This window comes from Blennius ocellaris (genome assembly GCF_963422515.1).
Source record: "Blennius ocellaris genome assembly, chromosome: 3".
Taxonomy (NCBI): Eukaryota; Metazoa; Chordata; class Actinopteri; order Blenniiformes; family Blenniidae; genus Blennius; species Blennius ocellaris.
Genome location: NC_137652.1, coordinates 21,150,754 through 21,170,712, shown reverse-complemented (window position 1 = coordinate 21,170,712; position 19,959 = coordinate 21,150,754). Strand labels below are relative to the sequence as shown.

The 19,959-nt window shown below is 44.7% G+C and overlaps 1 protein-coding gene across 1 annotated transcript; it reads right to left on the bottom strand.

The window, feature by feature from the left end:
* Positions 1–1,301: 1,301 nt before the first annotated feature.
* Positions 1,302–18,842, bottom strand: abcc10 (ATP-binding cassette, sub-family C (CFTR/MRP), member 10). Its single transcript, XM_080519437.1, has 22 exons — positions 18,803–18,842; positions 17,507–17,720; positions 15,227–16,601; positions 14,712–14,939; positions 14,340–14,496; positions 14,126–14,262; positions 13,662–13,741; positions 13,178–13,349; positions 12,512–12,610; positions 11,621–11,810; positions 11,221–11,298; positions 10,463–10,654; positions 10,213–10,351; positions 9,095–9,287; positions 7,979–8,322; positions 7,222–7,391; positions 6,981–7,141; positions 6,275–6,528; positions 5,397–5,542; positions 4,662–4,759; positions 3,203–3,315; positions 1,302–2,549 (listed from the first exon to the last, which is right to left on the bottom strand). Exons 2-22 carry the CDS (start codon positions 17,680–17,682, stop codon positions 2,414–2,416), a joined length of 4,638 nt encoding a protein of 1,545 aa, XP_080375563.1. The 5' UTR covers positions 17,683–17,720; positions 18,803–18,842; the 3' UTR covers positions 1,302–2,413.
* Positions 18,843–19,959: the final 1,117 nt, after the last annotated feature.

Here is a 19,959-nt window from a genome sequence, read left to right as displayed (position 1 = left end):
AAAACCAAAACATTTTCTTCCTGGAAACAAACAACAAAATTTGTTCACTAACAAAGCGGGGGGGGGGGGGGGGGGGGGGTTGTGATTTAATGTGAAACAAAAGAGTTTCCATTGTAGAACTATTTGTGGGCTGAAGAAATCAAACACAGCACAAGTATTAGGGGTTTTAAAATGTGATATAAAAATGAAATTATCACAAGTTCTTTGAAAAAGAAAACTTGATTCATGTAAAGCACATTAAGAGTCACTGATGAGGGGGCTAACTTTTCGGGATTTGCTTCTCTCTACTCCTTTTTGTACAGCAAATATACATTATTTTATAGACAATCGAATATTAGTATTTGTATTATTATTAACAGGGTATGAGCTGAGCAGAGCTGGGAAAGACCCTTTTATTATTATTATTATTATTATCTTTCACAGCCTAAACTGCTCTATGCTTGATGCATTGAACCTTCATGAAAATGTACATTCATATCTGGCATGTTTTACCATTTTAAATTCTATGGCCATTGCGCATGTGTCTGGTAAAATGCTCCATAGTGCCCCCGACATTGTTTTCACATTTGCAGCACCTAAAACGTGCAAAACGTTTCACCTACACCCAAGAAATATGGTGGACATGTGGAGCACGTCAGGCTGCACGTGAATGTCATCGACGTCTATAATCTAATCCCAACAGGAAGTCCGCCATTTCGTGTCACGACTCCCAGTTCATGTTCTCCTGGGACTTGGTCGTTTTATAGTTGACAGTCGTAAGAACAGTCCAACTTGGTCGTCTGTCCACTAGGATGCATTTTCACCCGAAGTGGGACTTGAGTGCGAGTCTGTTCAGGGTTTACTCAGATGTAACTGAAATGTAATTTCCATCGTCATAATGGTTTTATTTCTTTCATTTTAAACCGATGTCATAAATGTTCCATATTGTTCAATATGTTTTATAATGGTTCCAGAATGTGGATGAGCGATTTCAGAATCAGTTCAAAAATGATTAAATCTGCCTGGTTCGGTGCAGAGAGGGGAAAAAAAAAAAAGAAGACATTTTGAAACCATAAATCACCACAAAAGGTAAACCTAAGCAGGATTAACAACTGTGTGCTACTTCAAGCTTTTAGTACAAAATAAATCTGTCAAAAATAAACTGTTAATCTATATATTATTCCAAATCGAAATGATATGCACTCAAAATTTAACATTAGACATTACAGCCAATCTATTTATAGAAAATGAATTTTAATTGGAATTACAAACATACTGACAAACACTGACACAGGTTTGTATAAAAAAAATATCCCTTTTAAATTAAAATGTGTAACAATCACATAACACAAAGATCAAAACTTGTAATTCCCCCGGAAGTAGAAGTGATTTTCATTCACAGCAGATGTCAAAACATCCCCTTCAGTAAATACATTTACATTTCTGCAGCTGATAAAAACTATTCAGTCACAGTGAACAGTTTGCATTATTTAAAATATTTTAAAAATGCAAAAAACGTCAACATGAATCCCAAACAATTTTTCACATGATGAACGTTTGTTTGTAGCTGCTGGTTGATGAAAAAAAACATAATTCACCCAGATTATAATTCTGTATGACCGTGAACATCCTTCGGCATAAACAGTTTAAAATTAGTTATGAATCCTGGCAACCACAAACTGATGCAAGTAAAAATTGCCGGTGTAACAGATGCAACAGTTTTTCTTTTCTTTTTCCGACAGCCATCAACACAAACATCTTACCATGACAAAAATAATTTTTAAAAAGTCCAGATTTCAGCATCAAATTACCACTTCTATTCATGAGGTTCAAACTTAGGGGGTCTTATTTATCTCCCACACTGTGAAAGTGTAACAGAAACAGAGGAAATACAGAGTTTAAACTCCGGATTACGCATTGAGATTATCTCAGTAACCCAAATGGAAGCGGCATGAACTCAGAATGCGGCAACGTGGTTGAAGGTTGTGATTTCAGTTTTCTTCCTTCACATGTTCGTCTGCAGGTTCTCTGATTTCTTCTCTGTGGCTACCAAGTATGAAATAATCAAAACTCTAAAATTAGCTGCATAATTGTCCTTTTGTCTAAACTTTAACCTTCAGTTATTTTGAATGCACAGTGCAGGGAGATCTCAGTTATTGTAGTTTGTTGATACAGTATATTCTCAGCCCTGATTAAACCTGCCAGAAGCTTGTATTTAGAAATGAATGATCAAGTATGTGCAGTCACAAATATGCCCCATAGGGGGCAAAGAAACCCCAACATAAACAGACTGAATAAATATTTTCAATCATTCCAATTTAAAACGTTAGCAGAACATCGACCCGTCCGTTCCGTTCAGTCCTTTTCTGTAAAAGTTATAAATGTGAAAAAGGATAAAGTCCCGGAAAAAGTATAAAAGCGCAGACTGTTCCCTTCACTCTCCTCCACCTCCGACCAGTCTACGGAAGATGGAGTTATCGGAGCGGCGAAGAGCGGCGGGCGAGTCGAACTCCACCACCTTCCCAGCATGCATCACCAGCACCCGGTCACAGTCCATGATGGTGTTGATCCTGGAACATACATTCAGATAAATGGTTAAAAATCGCTGGCGGTTGAGCTCAGATGACACTTGAAAAGACGTATTTCCTGCAGCCGACGGGTTTGAAGCTCCATTTTCACAAAAACCTTTCAAGTTAAAAGCGCATCTTTTTGGATCGTTTCAGAAAAGTTTCACTTTAAGTGGCAACATTTTGAAAACCAATGTCCGTTTTACACGCCAGCACCAGAATCTCAAAAAAAAAAAAAAAAAAAAAAAAAAGATGTAGTTTTCATGTGGGACCACCAGTGGGTGCTGTTGTTTGTTTTTGTAATTGAAGCACACACACATATGCAGCAAAGAATACACTATAAACATCAACATTGGGACATCCTAGTGGACAGACGAGTCAACTATGAGACTACCAAGTCCCAGGACTGGACTGGGAGTCACGTTACCACGGAGGAAAAATTAATTGTCCATCTACTGAGCATGAGCAGGACAACTATTTACGACGGCTGTGGAAGCGTGACAGAGTCCAAGTGGTTTCAAAAAGTTCCTTCTTGGGACCCGTTTCCAAAAAGTTGCATTTTTCAGCGGCCCCCGAGCACCGTTGTCGTGTAAACGGACCCCGAGAACCTTGGAAAAATGTGGCGTGAACGAGAACCTGAACATAAAACTTTGCACCTGTGGGCGATGGTGAGAACAGTCTTGTCGTGAAACTTCTCTCTGATGGTCTGCTGCAGCAGTTTGTCCGTCTTGTGGTCCACGCTGGCTGTCGCTTCATCAATACACAGAACCTGTGTGGTGGGAAACAGGAAGCAGAGCCTCAGATGACCATCTAACGCGGAAGTGTCAAACACATTCCAGTTCAGGTTCCACAACCGGCCCAGTTTAATCTCGAGAGGCCAGGACCGGTAAAATAGTGAAATAATAAAACTTTAAAGTTGTTTTTTTTGGTGCAGAGTGTATGCAATATAATGTCTATATTTTCAGAAAAAAAATAACTATTGCTACAGGAAATGACTACAATCTCAACATGAGCCCAATTTTAATGAAACCTTCTGGTGCAAAATGCAATGAAATGTCAAAATAACTTCTTAAACTGTTGCATTCAACATGTTTCTGAAATGCTAATAAATATATGCCAATTTGTCAACAGATTATCTATATAGTATGTGTCTAATTGTCATTACATTTTGTGTTCACAACAGAAAAAGTTAACAGGTCTATGTTTGTAAAAGTCTTGGCAAACTTGTTTCTGCAAAATTCATAAAATATTGTGAAACATTGGCCAGGGATTTTGGTGAAAAACACTAAATAATGGAGGTCCTCGTCGGCTGCGAGCGGCAAGAACAGACAAACAATTAATCTGAAATGTTCTCGTCACATAAAAAGTCTGAAATATGGACTAGAATCCACTGACGGGTGTGTCTGTCGCTTTCTGTTTGCAAACAATGGATTCAGGGAGTGGCGGCCAAACGGCGCACGCACACAGAGGTACTGACTGGAGGTCAGTCCCAATCCAAATCCCCAAAGTGTTTCATATTATCTTGTATTTAATGTGATTCAGATGCTCTTCATGTCACCAACAGGCCAAGTCCATATGTTCGGGCTGGTGTCTGTTTCTGACATGTGGAGGACTTAAAAGCCTCAACCTTCCGCCAGTCGTTACATGTAAACCTGCTCACACTGGATATCCAAGATAACCTGGGGTAAATATACAGCCACAACTTTATGACCGCCTGATATTGTGCATCCGTCACCAGCAAAACAGCTAAAACAAATGAAGAGTGGAGAAACTTGAAAATGCCGCCTCGGCGTTGACGCGTGGATGGACGAGACGCACACCAGCTAAAAGTCAACGACGTCTTTACCTACGTCTTCCTCTCCGTTTGTTGGTGCATCTCTCTGACGGCGCCATCTAATGGCCTGACATATGGACTGCATCATATTGAGCGGTTTTCAATGGTTGTGTGGACGCAGATGTTTCTCGTGTGGACAGGGAACTTTTTTCAGAGAAAAAAGATGGTTTTAGCTCGGGATGGGACCCGAGTATTTGTTTTTTTTTCTTTTTTCAGCTCTCTGAGCTGCTCATAAGTCATAAATCTGAGGATCGAACCCGTCGATGCTGCAGAGGACTTACCTTGGCCTCTGTGAGCAGAGCTCGGGCCAGACAGAGCAGCTGCCTCTGTCCCGCAGAGAAAGCCCTTCCTCTGTCACCCACCTCAGCGTCCAGACCCCCTGATGGACACAAACACGAGACAGTACAGTCTTCCTCTACTCGTCCTCATGCATCTACTCACAAGGAGGGCATGAAACCAGGACATTACGCCCCGATCCCCCGTCTGGGTACAGCTGATGGAGGTTCAGTGTGTATGTATAACTCACCTGGGCACAATTCAACAAAATTTAATTTATTGCTGATCAAAAATCTATTTAAAATCAAAATTCTAAATAAACTCTAAATTCAGAAAGACAAAACGAGAAAGAATACATGAGCTTAAATCATCAAGTTGAGAATGATTTCCGTTTGGTCTCATTCAACCGATTACTTTATGTTATACTGATCACATTAAAGCAAACTATTGCTGTTATGTGTCGTTTTTGGCCACAGTATCGAATGTAAAGCAGTAAAGTAGTTATTTTAGTTGGCTGGAACCGAGTGAAGCTTGAACACACCGTGCGAACAGACTGTCAGCGAAGCGCAACTCTGTCAGCAATAATAATAATAATAATAAAACCCAGACATGGTGAGTCAGCTGAGCAGATAATAACAAAACAAGAGCCGGCTCACATCCAAACCGACACACCTTCTTCTCAAAAAACATTCCTGCGTGTCAGACTATTCTTTACTTGTGGATCCCAGTCAAGTTCTCACCCATCCTGTGGACTGCCGAGCTCAGGTGACACTGGTCCAGAACGTCCTGCAGCCGCTGGTCCGCCTGCCGCCCGCACGGGTCCAGGTTCTCCCTGACGGTCCCGCTGAACAGGAAGGGGTCCTGAGGGATGATGGCCAGCCTCGACCTGCAGGGGGCGCCGCATCAGTCCAATCGCAGATAACAGGATAACAGATGTGTTGAAAATTGATTCAATTGGTTTACATTCTTGAACATATACAAAAACACACACTCTCATTCAAATACAGAGATCAATAACTTGAATGGGACAGATCAATAAAGTGTGGTTCGTGAAAAGACTTATTAATTTAATTAAATGAGAATAATTCCAGAGAATTTTTAAAAGGGGATACATGTGTATACATTGTATAAAGAATAAAATGACATTGATTTTTGTAATATATATCAAACGTACTGAAATAGCATTTTATTTGGTGTTAGAAATCTTTAAAAAAAATATGATTTATGGTATCAACTATGAATTTCATAATGGAAAAATGTGTGGGTACAAATTGGGCTATAAAATGTTGAATCAAAACTTTTTAGATGAAACGTTCCTGAAAGCATTATGTTCTTTCTTTTTTTTCTCAGATAAACTGTTCCTGCAGGATTTTTAACAAATATGTTGTCAGTCTGTCAGGTATTACAGTGCAAGACAAGGTAGTATTTTATAAACTAACAAGATCAATTCAAAATGAACAGAACAAGTACGCAATGTTTGATAGATGAGGCGCCAGACAAGTTCATCCTACTGGTCAGTGCAATAATCTGGTGTGTGAATTACGTATGAAACCCAATTGGTGGCGTAAAGTGAGTCGATGTCGCTCTTGCATGGTTCAGAGCTGGCCCTCCTCCTCACCTCAGCTGGGCCAGGCCCACGGTGCTGATGTCCAGCTGGTCCAGGAGGATCTGTCCCCGGTTCAGCTCCACCATGCGGAACAGGGCCAGGAACATGGTGGACTTGCCGGAGCCCGTGCGTCCCACTACGCCGACTTTCTCCCCGGGGCGGACCACCAGACTCACCCCGTCCAGCGCATTGGGCAGCCCCTCCCTGTAGGCCAGGACCACGTCACGAAACTCCAGCCAGCCCTGCTCGGGCCAGGCAGCGGGCAGCTGCGGTCAGAGCACAGAGAGACGCCGCACCGTGGGTCATCGCGTCATATAACGAGTAAATAAACTTATTCAGTTTAATTTAAAACCTCTCAAGTGCACCGAATGAAGTAGTTATGAATAGATACGCTAGTTTGTCATGTTATTACATTTTTCTAAACTGGAACGTGCACTCGGTAGAGCGCACAGCTTCACGAACCACACATTGGTTTGAGGAACCCAGTGAGTGTCGCTAACATGTTAGCCATTAGCTCAAATCAATGCAAACATCCCCAATGGTAACATCATGAGCGGGGACATACAGGTATAAACCACTACCAGAGTCCATGTGCTCTCACTGGTGTTTTTGGATACCTGCTGAATCAAGATATCCTACAAGATCCTACACAGAATAATTCCGGCTCTCTTCGTTGGCCTCCTCTGATCATGGCGTTGGCCGTCCATGAGGTACTGACCTGTGTGAGTTGCTGCTGCGGCTCGGTGGGCAGGCCGGTGGAGTACTCCTCCGTCCGCTCCACACTCACCAGCTGCATCTCCGTCTGCGTGAAGCTGAAGATCAGGCCGGACAGCAGCGTGGTGATGGACAGAGCGTAGGACAGGGACAGACCCACCAGACCTGAGAGACAGACAGACAGACAGACGGGGTCAGCAGCTGTGACAGAATTCAGAGCAACTCTAAAGCAGCCGTTTCCTCACCGGGGTCGACAGACTTGAACTGATGCTGGACCACAGCGATGACCCCGAGGACCGTCACCACGGCAACACCCATCAGCTGCAGGCGGATGTCCAGCCACTGCATGGCGGCAGTGCTGAGAAACAGGCAGCGCTGGTTCTGCTCCAGACGGCGGGCGTTCTCCTCCTCGAACCTCAAACAACAACACAAGGCAAACTTTGTTTTTTACGGAACAAAGTCCGACGAATATCCTCTGGTCCCTTACCGGACACCTGATACCCCTGCTGTACAGTATAAATGACATTCAGCCTTGGTTTTGGTTGTATTGTTGAAGTTTGTATGTTAGTTTTCGTTCTGTGTGCCTGCCTCTTTAAGACGCAACGTGCAAAGATTGCGTACTATCCGAGATGCCGCTCTCATTTTAAGTTTTTTCTTTGGCTGGATTTTCAGTGCATCATTAGTCCTGCACTGTTCGGAGAATATACATTAAGACATGAAAATGTGGAGAAAATTCTGGAATAGTGTGCAGAAGAGTTGGTCAGTGAAAGCGACTGAGATTTTGGTGAAAAACACAGATTGGAGGTATACCAGACGCCAGTGAGTAACAGGCACACACTAAATATCATCTTAAGTATTCTCGTTTATACATTTGGTTTTATTTTGATACATGTCACTTTGGCCAATTTAGTTTTCTTTGCGCTCGACACCACATCTCGGGTCCTCATTTGGTGTGCAAAACATGCAAACTCCCCCCCACAACCTTGCGGCTTGGCGCCTCACCTGGCGGAGCTTCCGCTGGCCCGGATGGTGCCCAGCCCGGTCAGCGTCTCGGAGAAGTGGGAGTAGACGGGCGACAGCGTCAGGCTGCAGAGGCGCTTCAGCTCGCGGGAGGTGTGTCTGTAGAAGGCCTGCGTGCCGTAGTAGAGCAGCGCCAGCGGCAGCAGTGGCAGCAGCACCCAGGGAAGCCCAGAGCCCATCACCACCAGCATGCCCAGCAAGCTGAACACGTTGGCCAGCAGAATGTTGAGGATGAAGGGAAGGCTGTCGTCGATGCTGTACAGGTCTGACGAGAAGCGGTTCAGCATGCGGCCGACAGGAGTGGTATCGAAGAAAGTCACGGTCGCCTGACACACAAAAGAAGTCCAACACATTTATAGACTTGTTATGACTATGTTATTATAGTATTGTAGCGTGTTCTATTTATTCTGTCTGCTTGCTGTATTAATGAGCCGTTTAATCTGAAATTACCTTGAGAGATTCTAAATTATTATTTTACAGGGCAGGACGTCACTTGAGTTTCAAAAGCACCACATTTTAGCCATTTAGACAGGCTCTCCATTAACCGTCTCTTAAAAAAAAACCACTTTATTCTCATTAGCGTATTTACAGCATTTCTGACAGTCAATGAGTAGTTGTAATTGGACTCCAGCATCACGCACATCCAGGTTCAGAGACAGCTTTTATCCGATGACCATCCGTACTCCAAACAAAAAAGGTTCAAGCTCCAACAAGCTTCATCATCGTGAACGAATAAGTAAATAACATGATCTGTGAGGCGGTGAAGTCCAGACCTCGCTGGAAGGTTGAAGGGTTTTTCTGAAATGATGGACTGAAACATGCCGCCATCTTCATTATTGGACACTTTCTTAATGAGAACAACCAACTTGCTAACTTGATACAGCATGACAGACAGGAAAAAATGATATATACATTGTCACATAGTAATTGTGCTTTTGCCTAACATTTGTAACTTTTTTTTAACAAATTGATTTAGAGTTTAAACTCAACAGTAAAGGAAGGACTTCAGTTTACAACCTGCTTCTATTAGCTGGAGTTTCATCTTCGATTGCACCGAGGCCTCAGCCCGCTCCTCTAAACCTCCACACTGGAACTCACCTTCAGGACTCGATCCAGCAGCCTGTTGTGGATGGCGGAGGCGGCACAAATGACTCCGTAGGCGAACAGGAAGGCTCGCAGGGCGGTGAAGACGGTGTTCGCAGCTCCGAGGCAGCCGTACACCATCAGATAGAATCGTACATCCTGGCTCGAGTCGTTGGAGAGAAACGCCTGCACAGGGGGCAGAGGAGACCTAGAAACAGATTTAAATATTATATTTGAGATAAAGAACAAAGCAGATTTCAGAGGTGCAGTGTAAACACTGCACCTCTGAAATGGAAAGGTTTAGGTAATGTCACTTTTGTGCATTCGGTGGCAGAAGTGAGTCGCTGTCATACCCTAATTTTAAAGAAAAACAATGTCCAATTACACAGAAACGGCAGAAACACTGCTGCTGCAGTCACTGACAGTGTTTCTAAATGTCAACATAGAAACGACGTCTGACGGTTTTCAAAAAGTTGCGTTGGAGGCTAGCTGGTTCGCTTCTTAGCCCACAACAAAACAGACAAGACAGGAAAATAAATCAAACAAATCATCATGTTATATTATCTACTATTAGCAGATTGTTAAAGGTTTGGAATTAAAATATGACATATTGTACTTTCAAAAGGACAAAAACGGATTTTATTTTTCTACTGATTAATTAAATTATATATATATATATATATATATATATATATATATATATATACACACACACTTGTTCTTTTCACAAATTAATCTATAAATGTTCACACTAGATTATATTACTTGTTACATCTCTTCCAAAAGGTTGGTATGATTTAACAGGATATATTGATATGAAAATGGAAACTACTGTCAAATTCAAAACAAGCAAATATTAAGTTTAACAGAAATGAATCGGGATCCATAATTAGTCTGATTGACCTGACTAAACCCTCTGATGTTAAACTGAAAAATCCATATCAAAAAGATTGAATAGCATCCTGTTTTAAAACTGTGTGATTACACCATGACTGGAACGTCAAAAGAAAAATCAAGATCATACTTCACAGTTTTCGTGATTTCGTTTGTAATAGAAGATCAATTTTCAAACCACTTTTTTTGTTAATCTGCCGTGACTGGCCGACACCGTTTGACTGAAGGTGTCCACGTACATGAGACCGCCGGGTGAGAAGAGCAGCAGGTGAGGAGAACTGAAAGCCACTGTGGCCGAGTGGTTAGTGTGTGAGGAGCTGTTGGTCTTCAGCTCTGAGATCCAGTGAGACAACCACCAGTCCGACGTGTTCTTGGAAGCTACAACACCGGACACGAGAGAAGAAAATAAAATAAGAAAGGTGTTGCGGTGTGCCTGTGCACACACTGGACACGGAGAGCTGAGGAGCCAGGCTATTCTCCAACACAAACCTTGCATGAGGAGCAGAGATATGAGGATGGAGGAGGCCAGGACTCCGCCCACGGCCCGCCAGTAGGTCTGGTAGATGCTCCACGCCAGCCCCCCCGCCTGCTTCTGCTCCGCCCCCGACTCGTCGGGGTCACCCTCCTGTAGGCAGGGATCGGGGGGTGAACCCGGCTCCTGCTCATCCTGCTCCGCTCCATCTGGTTGAGAAATCAGGTTTTATTGCACAGATATGTAGCACTTTGAGAGTTTACAGCCACATTTGAAGCTCTGAACTCTTCCTGTAGTATTAAAACACTATTCAGATTAACTGAAGTTATCTATGACTATACGTGAACAGTGTTCAGCATGCCGTTTACAGCGATGCTAACAGACGCCTTCCAGGACTCCGACCCAGAAATTGGTACCAGGGACAGACCAGATGGAAAGCTTTGGAAAGCAAAGTTCATGTTGGCAAACTTCGAAACCTCCTGATCACCTATGATTGTGCCCCTGGTAAATGCTGCTGGTGCTGAACAAATGCAGAGCTCAATGAACTTGTTCTCCACAGCCTGCACAAACTTCAGACTCACAATCGGCATCACAAAGACCGAAGTCATGGACCATCAAAGGCACACAAAGGAGCTGAACCGGCTCCACTTCAACTGCTTTTGCAGGCTACTCAAAGTGACATGGCATGACAGAGTTCCCAACACAGACATCCTTGAGCGGACAGACATATATATATATAAAATCAAAGGTGAAATGATGATGAAGGTGAACCTACCTTTCTCCTTTCTGTTGCGGTCGTTCTTGCACTTTTTCGGTACGGCCTCCACCAAAGGAATGATTTCTGCTGGCGTGCCTAGATGACATGAACCATCAGAGGAGGTGGGATTAAAATCATTTCCAATAAATACCTATAAGTCAATATCTAATTAAATATCAAGCCCTGTGTGTGTGTGTGTGTGTGTGTGTGTGTGTGTGTGTGTGTTCAATCTATAGACATGCATTTGTATTTACCTTGTACATGTTCATATCATATTAAGGTCCTCAGGATAAGGTTTACTAAATGTTCCCAGAGTCAGAAGAAACAAGGTGAAAAAGCTTTTGAGCTCATGATTTCACCCCGATAGATTATCAAAACATCTCATTCCGATTGAAACCAGTAGTTTCCCTGTTTTTACCGGTTTTGATGATGGTTCCATTATCGACCAGGACCACCATGTCTGCTTTGTCCACGAACTCGATGCGGTGCGTGCAGAGGATCCTGGTCTTTCCCTTCAGGAGCTCCATGATGCATTTCTTCATGAGGTGTTGGGCCACGTCTGAATCCACAGCTGCCAGCGGATCATCCATGAGGTACACGTCTTTGTCCTCAAGTTGAGAAAGCCGACAGATAAAAAAAGAAGAGATCAGGTTTTTTTTTGTGGTGGCAAGACCATGTTTGATTCACTGACTTAAATCTCAGATCCATCGGGTCCCAGTAGGAGGTAGATATCTAAAACCAAAAACAAATTTTTTTCAAAGTAATCTGCAACAACAGTATTGGTAAAAAAAAAAAAAAAGAGGCCTGGAAAGAGTGGCTTTCTTTCCTTGAAATGGCTCTAAAAACGTATCTTTGTCTTATATTAAGCGTTCACGATTGTGTCTGGAGTTCTGCAGAACAACAACAGGCTGGGGTCAGAAACAGGTGGAACATTCTGAATGAAACATCTGAGCCATGAACAGGAACTCAGAAGACAAGCCCGCTACAGGTATGGTACATTACAGTTAAAAATGCATTCTACAGGCTTTAAAATGCAGTTCGAAGCCCTGGGAGGACCAGGTGATGCCGGAGCATGACAGTGACGACGAGGAGATCTTTGTGAGGAAGGTTGGGACTGCAGCTGGTGGATAAAACTTAAATGTGACCAGGAAACATCCAACACACAAGATAAAGCTGTACCGTTAACAAGTTTAAACAACGGCTGCTTGAGTTGATCTTTTCTCAGTGCAGTGGAACTGTATTGATATTCCTGTTTCTCATTCATTTCTGTGAACGTGCAGCAGATGGCCGGACTGTGCTGTAGACTCACCATGTAAACAGCTCTTGCAAGGGCCAGCCGGGCTTTCTGTCCTCCGCTCAGAGTCACTCCGTTCTCTCCCACCTCCGTCCTGTCACCGTTTGGCAAAACCTAGAGACAAGTAACTTATTCAACGTGGTAATTATTTTTTCCTTGTTTTCGGCATCAAGCCACTACTGCAAGTGTTGGAAGCCAATCAGAGGGTTAACTGATTGAGTCGTCTTCAGGGGAGCTATAAACTTTAATGACACCATGAATGCACATTTTAAATACTGACTGTTATTACACATAATTTTATACACAAAGAAACACACTCAATCAAAGAAACATTAAAATGTCACAGGTCTGAGGTCACAGGACTTTACTAACAGCTCAGTTTGGCCTGAGGAGGAACATGTGTTTGACCAAACCAGACCATGCATCATCTGAAGAATCATGTGTGATCTGTAAGAACATGTACGATCTATGGGAACTTTTGCGATCTGGCTACTCGGTGTTCGTCTCCCGATCTAAAACCCAAAGGACCAACTGATGCTTGTCATCACCAAGGAGGATCCCTCAAGAGATCTCTGTCGCTTCTACATTCCTACCATGTTTTTTCAGTCACGTCTCCTACCGCTTAGTAAGAAGAACTATGAAAAAGAAGAAAGGGCCCAGGAAAAGTGAGAGGGATCATACGTTGAGGTCATCCGAAAGCGCGCAGGCCTCGATCACAGCCTGGTAGAAGGTCGCGTCGTAGTCTTTGCCAAACAGGATGTTGTCTCGCACTGATGCATGCTGGATCCACGGTTCCTGAGAAGCCAGGCCGAAGCCAGTCTCTCTGTCTGCAACATACAGTACTCCGCTGAGCCTGGAGAGCAGAGGAAATGCAGGGATTGCAGTAGATTAATTTCACCTGAGCTGGTATTTCTTATAGAATCAAGTGCAGTCAGGGGCATTATTGGCTGACGACATGGCGCTTTTTACATGATGCCACTGATGGACGCACGCGCAGAAACAAACAACCAAGCACGCACACACTTCTGTACAGTCTGAGGTTGTCCCATTAACACAGATTTGATTAGAAATCAGATTACGTAATAAGGATAAAACCATTGGATAACCTCCACTTTATAACTGCATGAGCTGTTTTACATGAGTCAAGTTGAAGATGGTTGCAAACCTGTTGAGTTCTCCTGTGATGGCAGCCAGTAGGGAGCTCTTGCCGCAGCCCACCTTCCCCACTACAACCACCAGCGAGCCCTGAAACAGACACAATGTAGAATAAATACACTTTAACACAGGCAGAAAAAAGTGCCCCCACCAATATGCGTCATTCAAAACTAAACCCTTTGCCATCCTGGTATCAGGTCACAAGATGATAAAAGCAGATCCTTGTAGTCCCAGAGGGGGTAAGGTGGGGCCTTTAACTTCTTGACCGAGAAGAGACTTGATCACCTCTTATTTCCAACATTGCAGCTGAGAACAGCAGAATCCAGACTAACGCTTGATTCACGCGAATGTGGGATTTTAATCGGGAAGCTCTTCAGTGAAAATTCCCACCCAGCACCAGGTGGAAGAATAAAGACAATATCACTTCACTTGTCTGATCTTAATGTTATGGATGATCTGTATATAAACTTGTACCTTAGTGATGTGCAGATTGAGGCTGTGCAGCGGCAGACTTCCTGAAGCCGCTCCACTCCGTCCCTCCTCTTTCTGCTCCTCCCAGGAAAACGAGCCCTGACTCAACAGCAGGGAGGTCTGCTCGTCCTCAGGAGACACTGAGAGCAGGAACACGGCACATTCTAACACGAAAAACAAACCCAATGGGACACCGGTGACAGAAAAGCAAGCGTACCCAAGGCATAGTAGGCCTTCAGGTCCTGGTTGGCGAGTTTGAAGAAGCGCTGGATTCGCTCCAGAGACACTTTGGCCTCCAGGACTCCATTGAGGACCCAGGGGAACGCGTTGAGTGGGACGATCAACATGCCCACCAGGGCCAGTGTGGTGAACACCTGCAGGGGGACGGAGCACACACACACACACACACACACACACACACACACACACACACACACACACACACCACATACTTCAATCTGTGGCTCCGTCCACCTCTACGAAATCAGAATGACAATGAGGTTGAACAGTAGAATAAATAATCTAATAATATCTGAATAAAGCCTCCACAAAACCTGCCGTTTGTATCACCTCCAGATTAAGTTGGTACCTTGGCAGCCGTCAGCTGGTGTCCGAGCAGCGCGTACGTGACGAAGGTGAGGACGGAGATGACCACCGGCAGCGCGGCCCAGGTGTACACGCACAAGGCGTCCAGGTACTTGACGGCCTTCAGGTGGGAGAGCTCTTCTCGGCGAAACTCGGACACCCTCTGGGTGAAGTGAGCCTCCCAGCTGTAGAACTTGATGACTCGGATCCCAAAGAGGATTTCTGTCATTAGCTAACAAATGCAGGTCAAAGGTTAAAGCTAAACATCTGAATTCATTCCGTCAATTTTGTCAGCCAGCGGCGAACGGCCATCAGCCACAACATTAAGACCACGAATGGGTGAATAATGTTGGTTATATCTTCATCATGGCGAGTGGTGAACATTGTGTTGAGGGTGTCAAACATACAACCCGTGCCCTGAAACTGGCCGGCCAGAGAGTCACATCCGGTCCACCAGGTTACCCTCTTAAAAAAAGCATATACAGAAACATTCTTCCGACATTGTGAAGCAGCGCTCACCTTGACGCGGTCGTCCTTGCACCGGAGCATGTGCTTGTTGTTGCTGAGGATTCGAGAAGCCAGGAACTTGTTGAAAGGCACCAACAGCAGCGCCACGGCCAGCCCTCCCAGGAAGGCCACGCCCACCTGCAGGTACAGCAGGTACAGGGTGATGGAGAAGCAGAAGGGCAGGCTCCAAAGCTCATGGAAGCTGTTGAAGAAGTTGACCACGCGGTCGGTGTCGGTGCTCATCAGGTTCACCACCTCCCCCAGGCTGCAGCCTGCCAGGCCGCAGCCACTGACCCGCAGGGCTTTGCCGTAGATGGCCGACACGAGGGCGGCGCGTGCCGACAGCGCCACCTTGGACACCTCAAAGACGAAGATGTTCCTGAGGACGGAGCAGAAGAGGGTGGAGGCGAACAGCCCCAGAGCGCACCAGATGCCCCTGCTGATGGGAGCTCCTTCCTCCTCCATGTAGCTCACCAGGCCGTTTAGGAGGAGGGGCCCGGCGAAGCCGGACATGTTGACCGCCACCTTCAGCACTCCCAGGACACAGTACCGCAGTCCGAACGCCTTGCGCAGCACCCTCAGTAATCCCACCTCGCCTTCCAGCTCCAGCGGTTCCTCCTGGTACCGAGAGCTCCAGCTGCCGTTCAGGAGCTGCCTGCCCACCGGACTGGGCCACCGGTCCTGCCCCTCGCTGCCCCTCGCTGACCCCCGTCGACAGGCGTCCCAGCACTCGTAGAAATACCTCCGCACCACACTGGTGCGCAACTTGCGGGGGAGGTGGTACACGTGATCCGCACTGTCCAACTCCCCTCGCTGTCCCCGCCCAAGCAGCGGGGTCAACCACAGGTAGAACAAGCGGGACAGGCAGCCGTTCCCGTCCTCCGCCACCATCTCCCCCGTGTCCGGGGGGGCGGCCTGGGAGAGCAGCGGCGATCCATCCACAGCATTGATGTACAGCGTGTAACCCGCATCACTGATGCAGGGAAACACAAACGCCAGGAGGTAGAGCATGAAGGGCAGCGCCCGGGCCACAGCGAGGACAAACCGTGCCAACTTCAGAGGCTCCGCCGGGTTTAAATACTCCTCCGTCTCACAGTAGAGCATCAGGGTGATGACGAGGTGAGGAGCAGAGAGGAGCACCAGGACGGGCAGCAGGGCGGGGCCCCTGGTCCTCCGGTATGCCGTCCTCTGGAGCACCGTCACAGCGCTGGAGTGGACCAGCCAGGCCAGGACGGCACAGCCGTCAGAGAGGACCTGCAGGTACATGTCGGCCTGCTGGAGGACGCTCACCACCGCCACATCAGCAGTGAAGAGTGCGGCGGCCAGCAGGGCCGAGATCAGCCTGAGAGTCCAACCACAGGGAGGAGGAGACTGCAGGAGGCTGCACCTGATGGAAGACACACACACACACACACACACACACACACACACACACACACACACACACACACACACACACACACACACACACACACACACACACACACACACACACACACACACACACACACACACACACACACACACACACACACACACACACACACACACACACACACACACACACACACACACGGAGAGAGAGGGGAGGGGCTCATTAAGGTTTTAATAGTGTATGTATAAAAGTACAATTCGAATAGTAAAAATCTGACAAAATACAAAACAAACCACAGAAGAAACCCTGCAGCAGGAAGCAGTCACATGCATCAGTAAAAAAAAAAAGTTCATTATAAAGACCTTAAACTCTGACTTTGAGATGAAACGTTTTTATAATATATTTTATCGGTTATTCCAGCTTGTGGGTGCAGCAGATTAGATACACTGAAAGACAAAAAAAAAAAAATCATAATGTGAAAAGGCTTCACCCTGACTCCAGGATTACTCCTTTTGCTCTGACAGATCTGAGTGTGATTCAGATGTCAGGCTCTGTTTACATAACAATGTTTTCAATTGAAAACACAAAACTTTTATTGGGGGTCAGTACACACGACATCGATGCTCAGCATCACTGAAAATGGACCATTATAAAGTCCATAGAAACGGGGGAAAACGCAACTTTTCTGAAAACAACCATCGTAAATAGTTGTGCACATGCTCAGTAGCTGGGCAATAAAAACAATATTTCCTACACAGTGTCATGACTCTCAGTGAATATTATCCTCAGACTTAGTAGTTTTATAGTTGATGGTCACTGTAATAACAATCCAGCTTCATCGTCTCTCCATACGAATGTCTGTGCACTCCCATTGTTAATACTTATAGTGGATTGTTCTCTGCATGTGTGTGACTCACCGTGCCATGCCCAGGTAGCAGGCACTGAACACGGCCATCCCGGCGTGGGGCAGAGCTCCAAGGACCAGCTGGTTAAAACAGGGGCTGATGTTTCCATCCTGCCACAGAGGAAGAGGATCGTCCTGGTCTGTGTGACAGAGACCTGCGAGAATCCCCGCCGGCCCAAAGTCCCTCATCCCTGCTCCTATTTCACCCCCGTCATCGTGGAGCGAATCTGAAGAGCACAAAAAGCATGCGTATTCAAGAAAAGCTGAATTTTTTCCCCCTGTTGTAATGGAGAGGGAGGCGGTTCAGAAATATTATATTCAAGAAGCTGCTTCAGAGACTCACACAACTCCAACAGCCAAAATGCAACAAAACATTTTCACATGAAAGTGCCATACGGTGCCAGAGCTGATTTCAGATGAAGTCAGGGTTGCCAGGACATAACACAACACACGCAGACACACATGCAGATAAGCCATCTTGAGTGACCAATTAACCTCTCATGCATTTTTGGGGTTGTGGGAGGAAATCAGAGTACCTGGATAAAACCCACACACTCACGGGAAGAGCATGTAAACGCATCACAAAAAAAGCCCAGCCTGGATCCAAACCTCATACATTATTTTTATGAAGCAGCAGCTTTAAGCACAATACCAACAAACAGTGATGCAGTGGGCAGCATCACCACGTCACTGCGTATGTGGATTACTCTGGAGTCCACCAATTCTAATTCTGTCATTTATTTTACCATTTCAGAAGTCTAAACATGATTTACATCATTCACACTTTAACACATCATACAAAGAGCTCACACACACACCACTGAGAGAATCTTGTGGTTCAGTGCCTTGGCCAAAGACACTTTGATGAATCAGCATTCCAAAGTGGGCAATGATAGCATCAACAAGAAGATAAGCTCACTCCACCAGTTACTAACTGGAACTACTTTACTGAACACAGACATTTATTAAAACTACAGAAATGTTATTAAAACTACAGAGACTAAAACAGTTTATTGAAACTATAGCGATGTTTGGAGCGTCCAGACCGATCACAGATACAATTTGTTAAAACGACAGAAATGTTTTGAGTTTCTCTACTGAACACCACACATTGGCAGATGTAAATAAACGACGCTAACCGGCTAGCTCTGCTAACCAAACCTGAAATATTTAACCTTTTTATCTTTGTCACAACAAAGAGAACGCATTAATGAGCAGAATGAAACACAGAATAGCTACAGCTGTCGTTAAAACACAGAGAAAGACTTAGAATACTACATAAATAAGATAAGAAGCCTTCATATGTTACCGGTTTTCACACAGCTTGGAGGAACATCCTGTCGCGGACTGATGACGTAGACAGAACGTACCATGGATCAGACAGCTTTGTTGGGAGGGTAGTTAAAACATCAGCATGTTATCATTTTACTTGAATAAACACCAATTCGTGGTGTTTGGAAACATTATTAGACAAATATACAGGGAACTGAAAATGTTTATGGAGAAAAATCACAGATTCAGAAACAGTTCTCAGAGACTAAAGTGAGAGACTAAAATCTGAGTCCTCCTGAATCTTTTACACCTTGGATCGGATCATGATATTTTAATTGGCCACCTTGACACCTCCGTGGGTATCAAAGTCACTGCACCTGTTTGGTTCCAGGCTGACCTTTTGGATCAGGGGTGTCATATACATTTCAGGGGCCAATGCAGGCCAATTTCATCCTGAGTGGGCCAGATCAGCAAAATAATGCCATAATAACCTTAAAATTAAACTTTTTCTTTGTTGTAATGAAAACGATTAGTACAGAAAATGACTGCAATATCTCAAGCCAATTTTAATTATACTTTTTGGTGCTAAATATAATAGAAGGTCCATAAAACCGAACCCAAAATCCAAAAATCAATGTTTTATATACAAATTAGAATTTAGAATAGAAATTCTTTCTTCATCCCAGAAGGCAATTCTTGGGCGGGCCATTAGTGGAGCCTCTTACAGGCCAGTTGTGGCCCACAGGCCTTATGTTTGACACACTCCCTGAATTGGTCTTCTCCATGTGGACTCCAGTCACAGAACTGCTTTCAGAGGTCACCTATTTTTCTCTCAATTGAATCTCTTTCTATTTGTATTACAATAATGTTCCATAATACCTTTAACGCCTCCAACCACATCACTGAGATGCCACAGCAAATATTACAAACCAAAGGTGAGTGAGGCTTTCAAACCTCAATTTTCACACAGCCTGTGGTGAGAAGCTTAATGGATGTATACAGTCCTTCAAAAACAACCTCCTTCAGTGTTTAGTTTCTGTGATTCCTACTATGGTAAACTATTAGATTTGAGTTTCTGCTACTTCATTTCTGTATTTTTAAACATACTATCAGACAAATGGCAACTTGTTTTGAACAATATAATGTTACTCTGCAACTTCATATCATTATATACACATATCTGACCAAATAAAC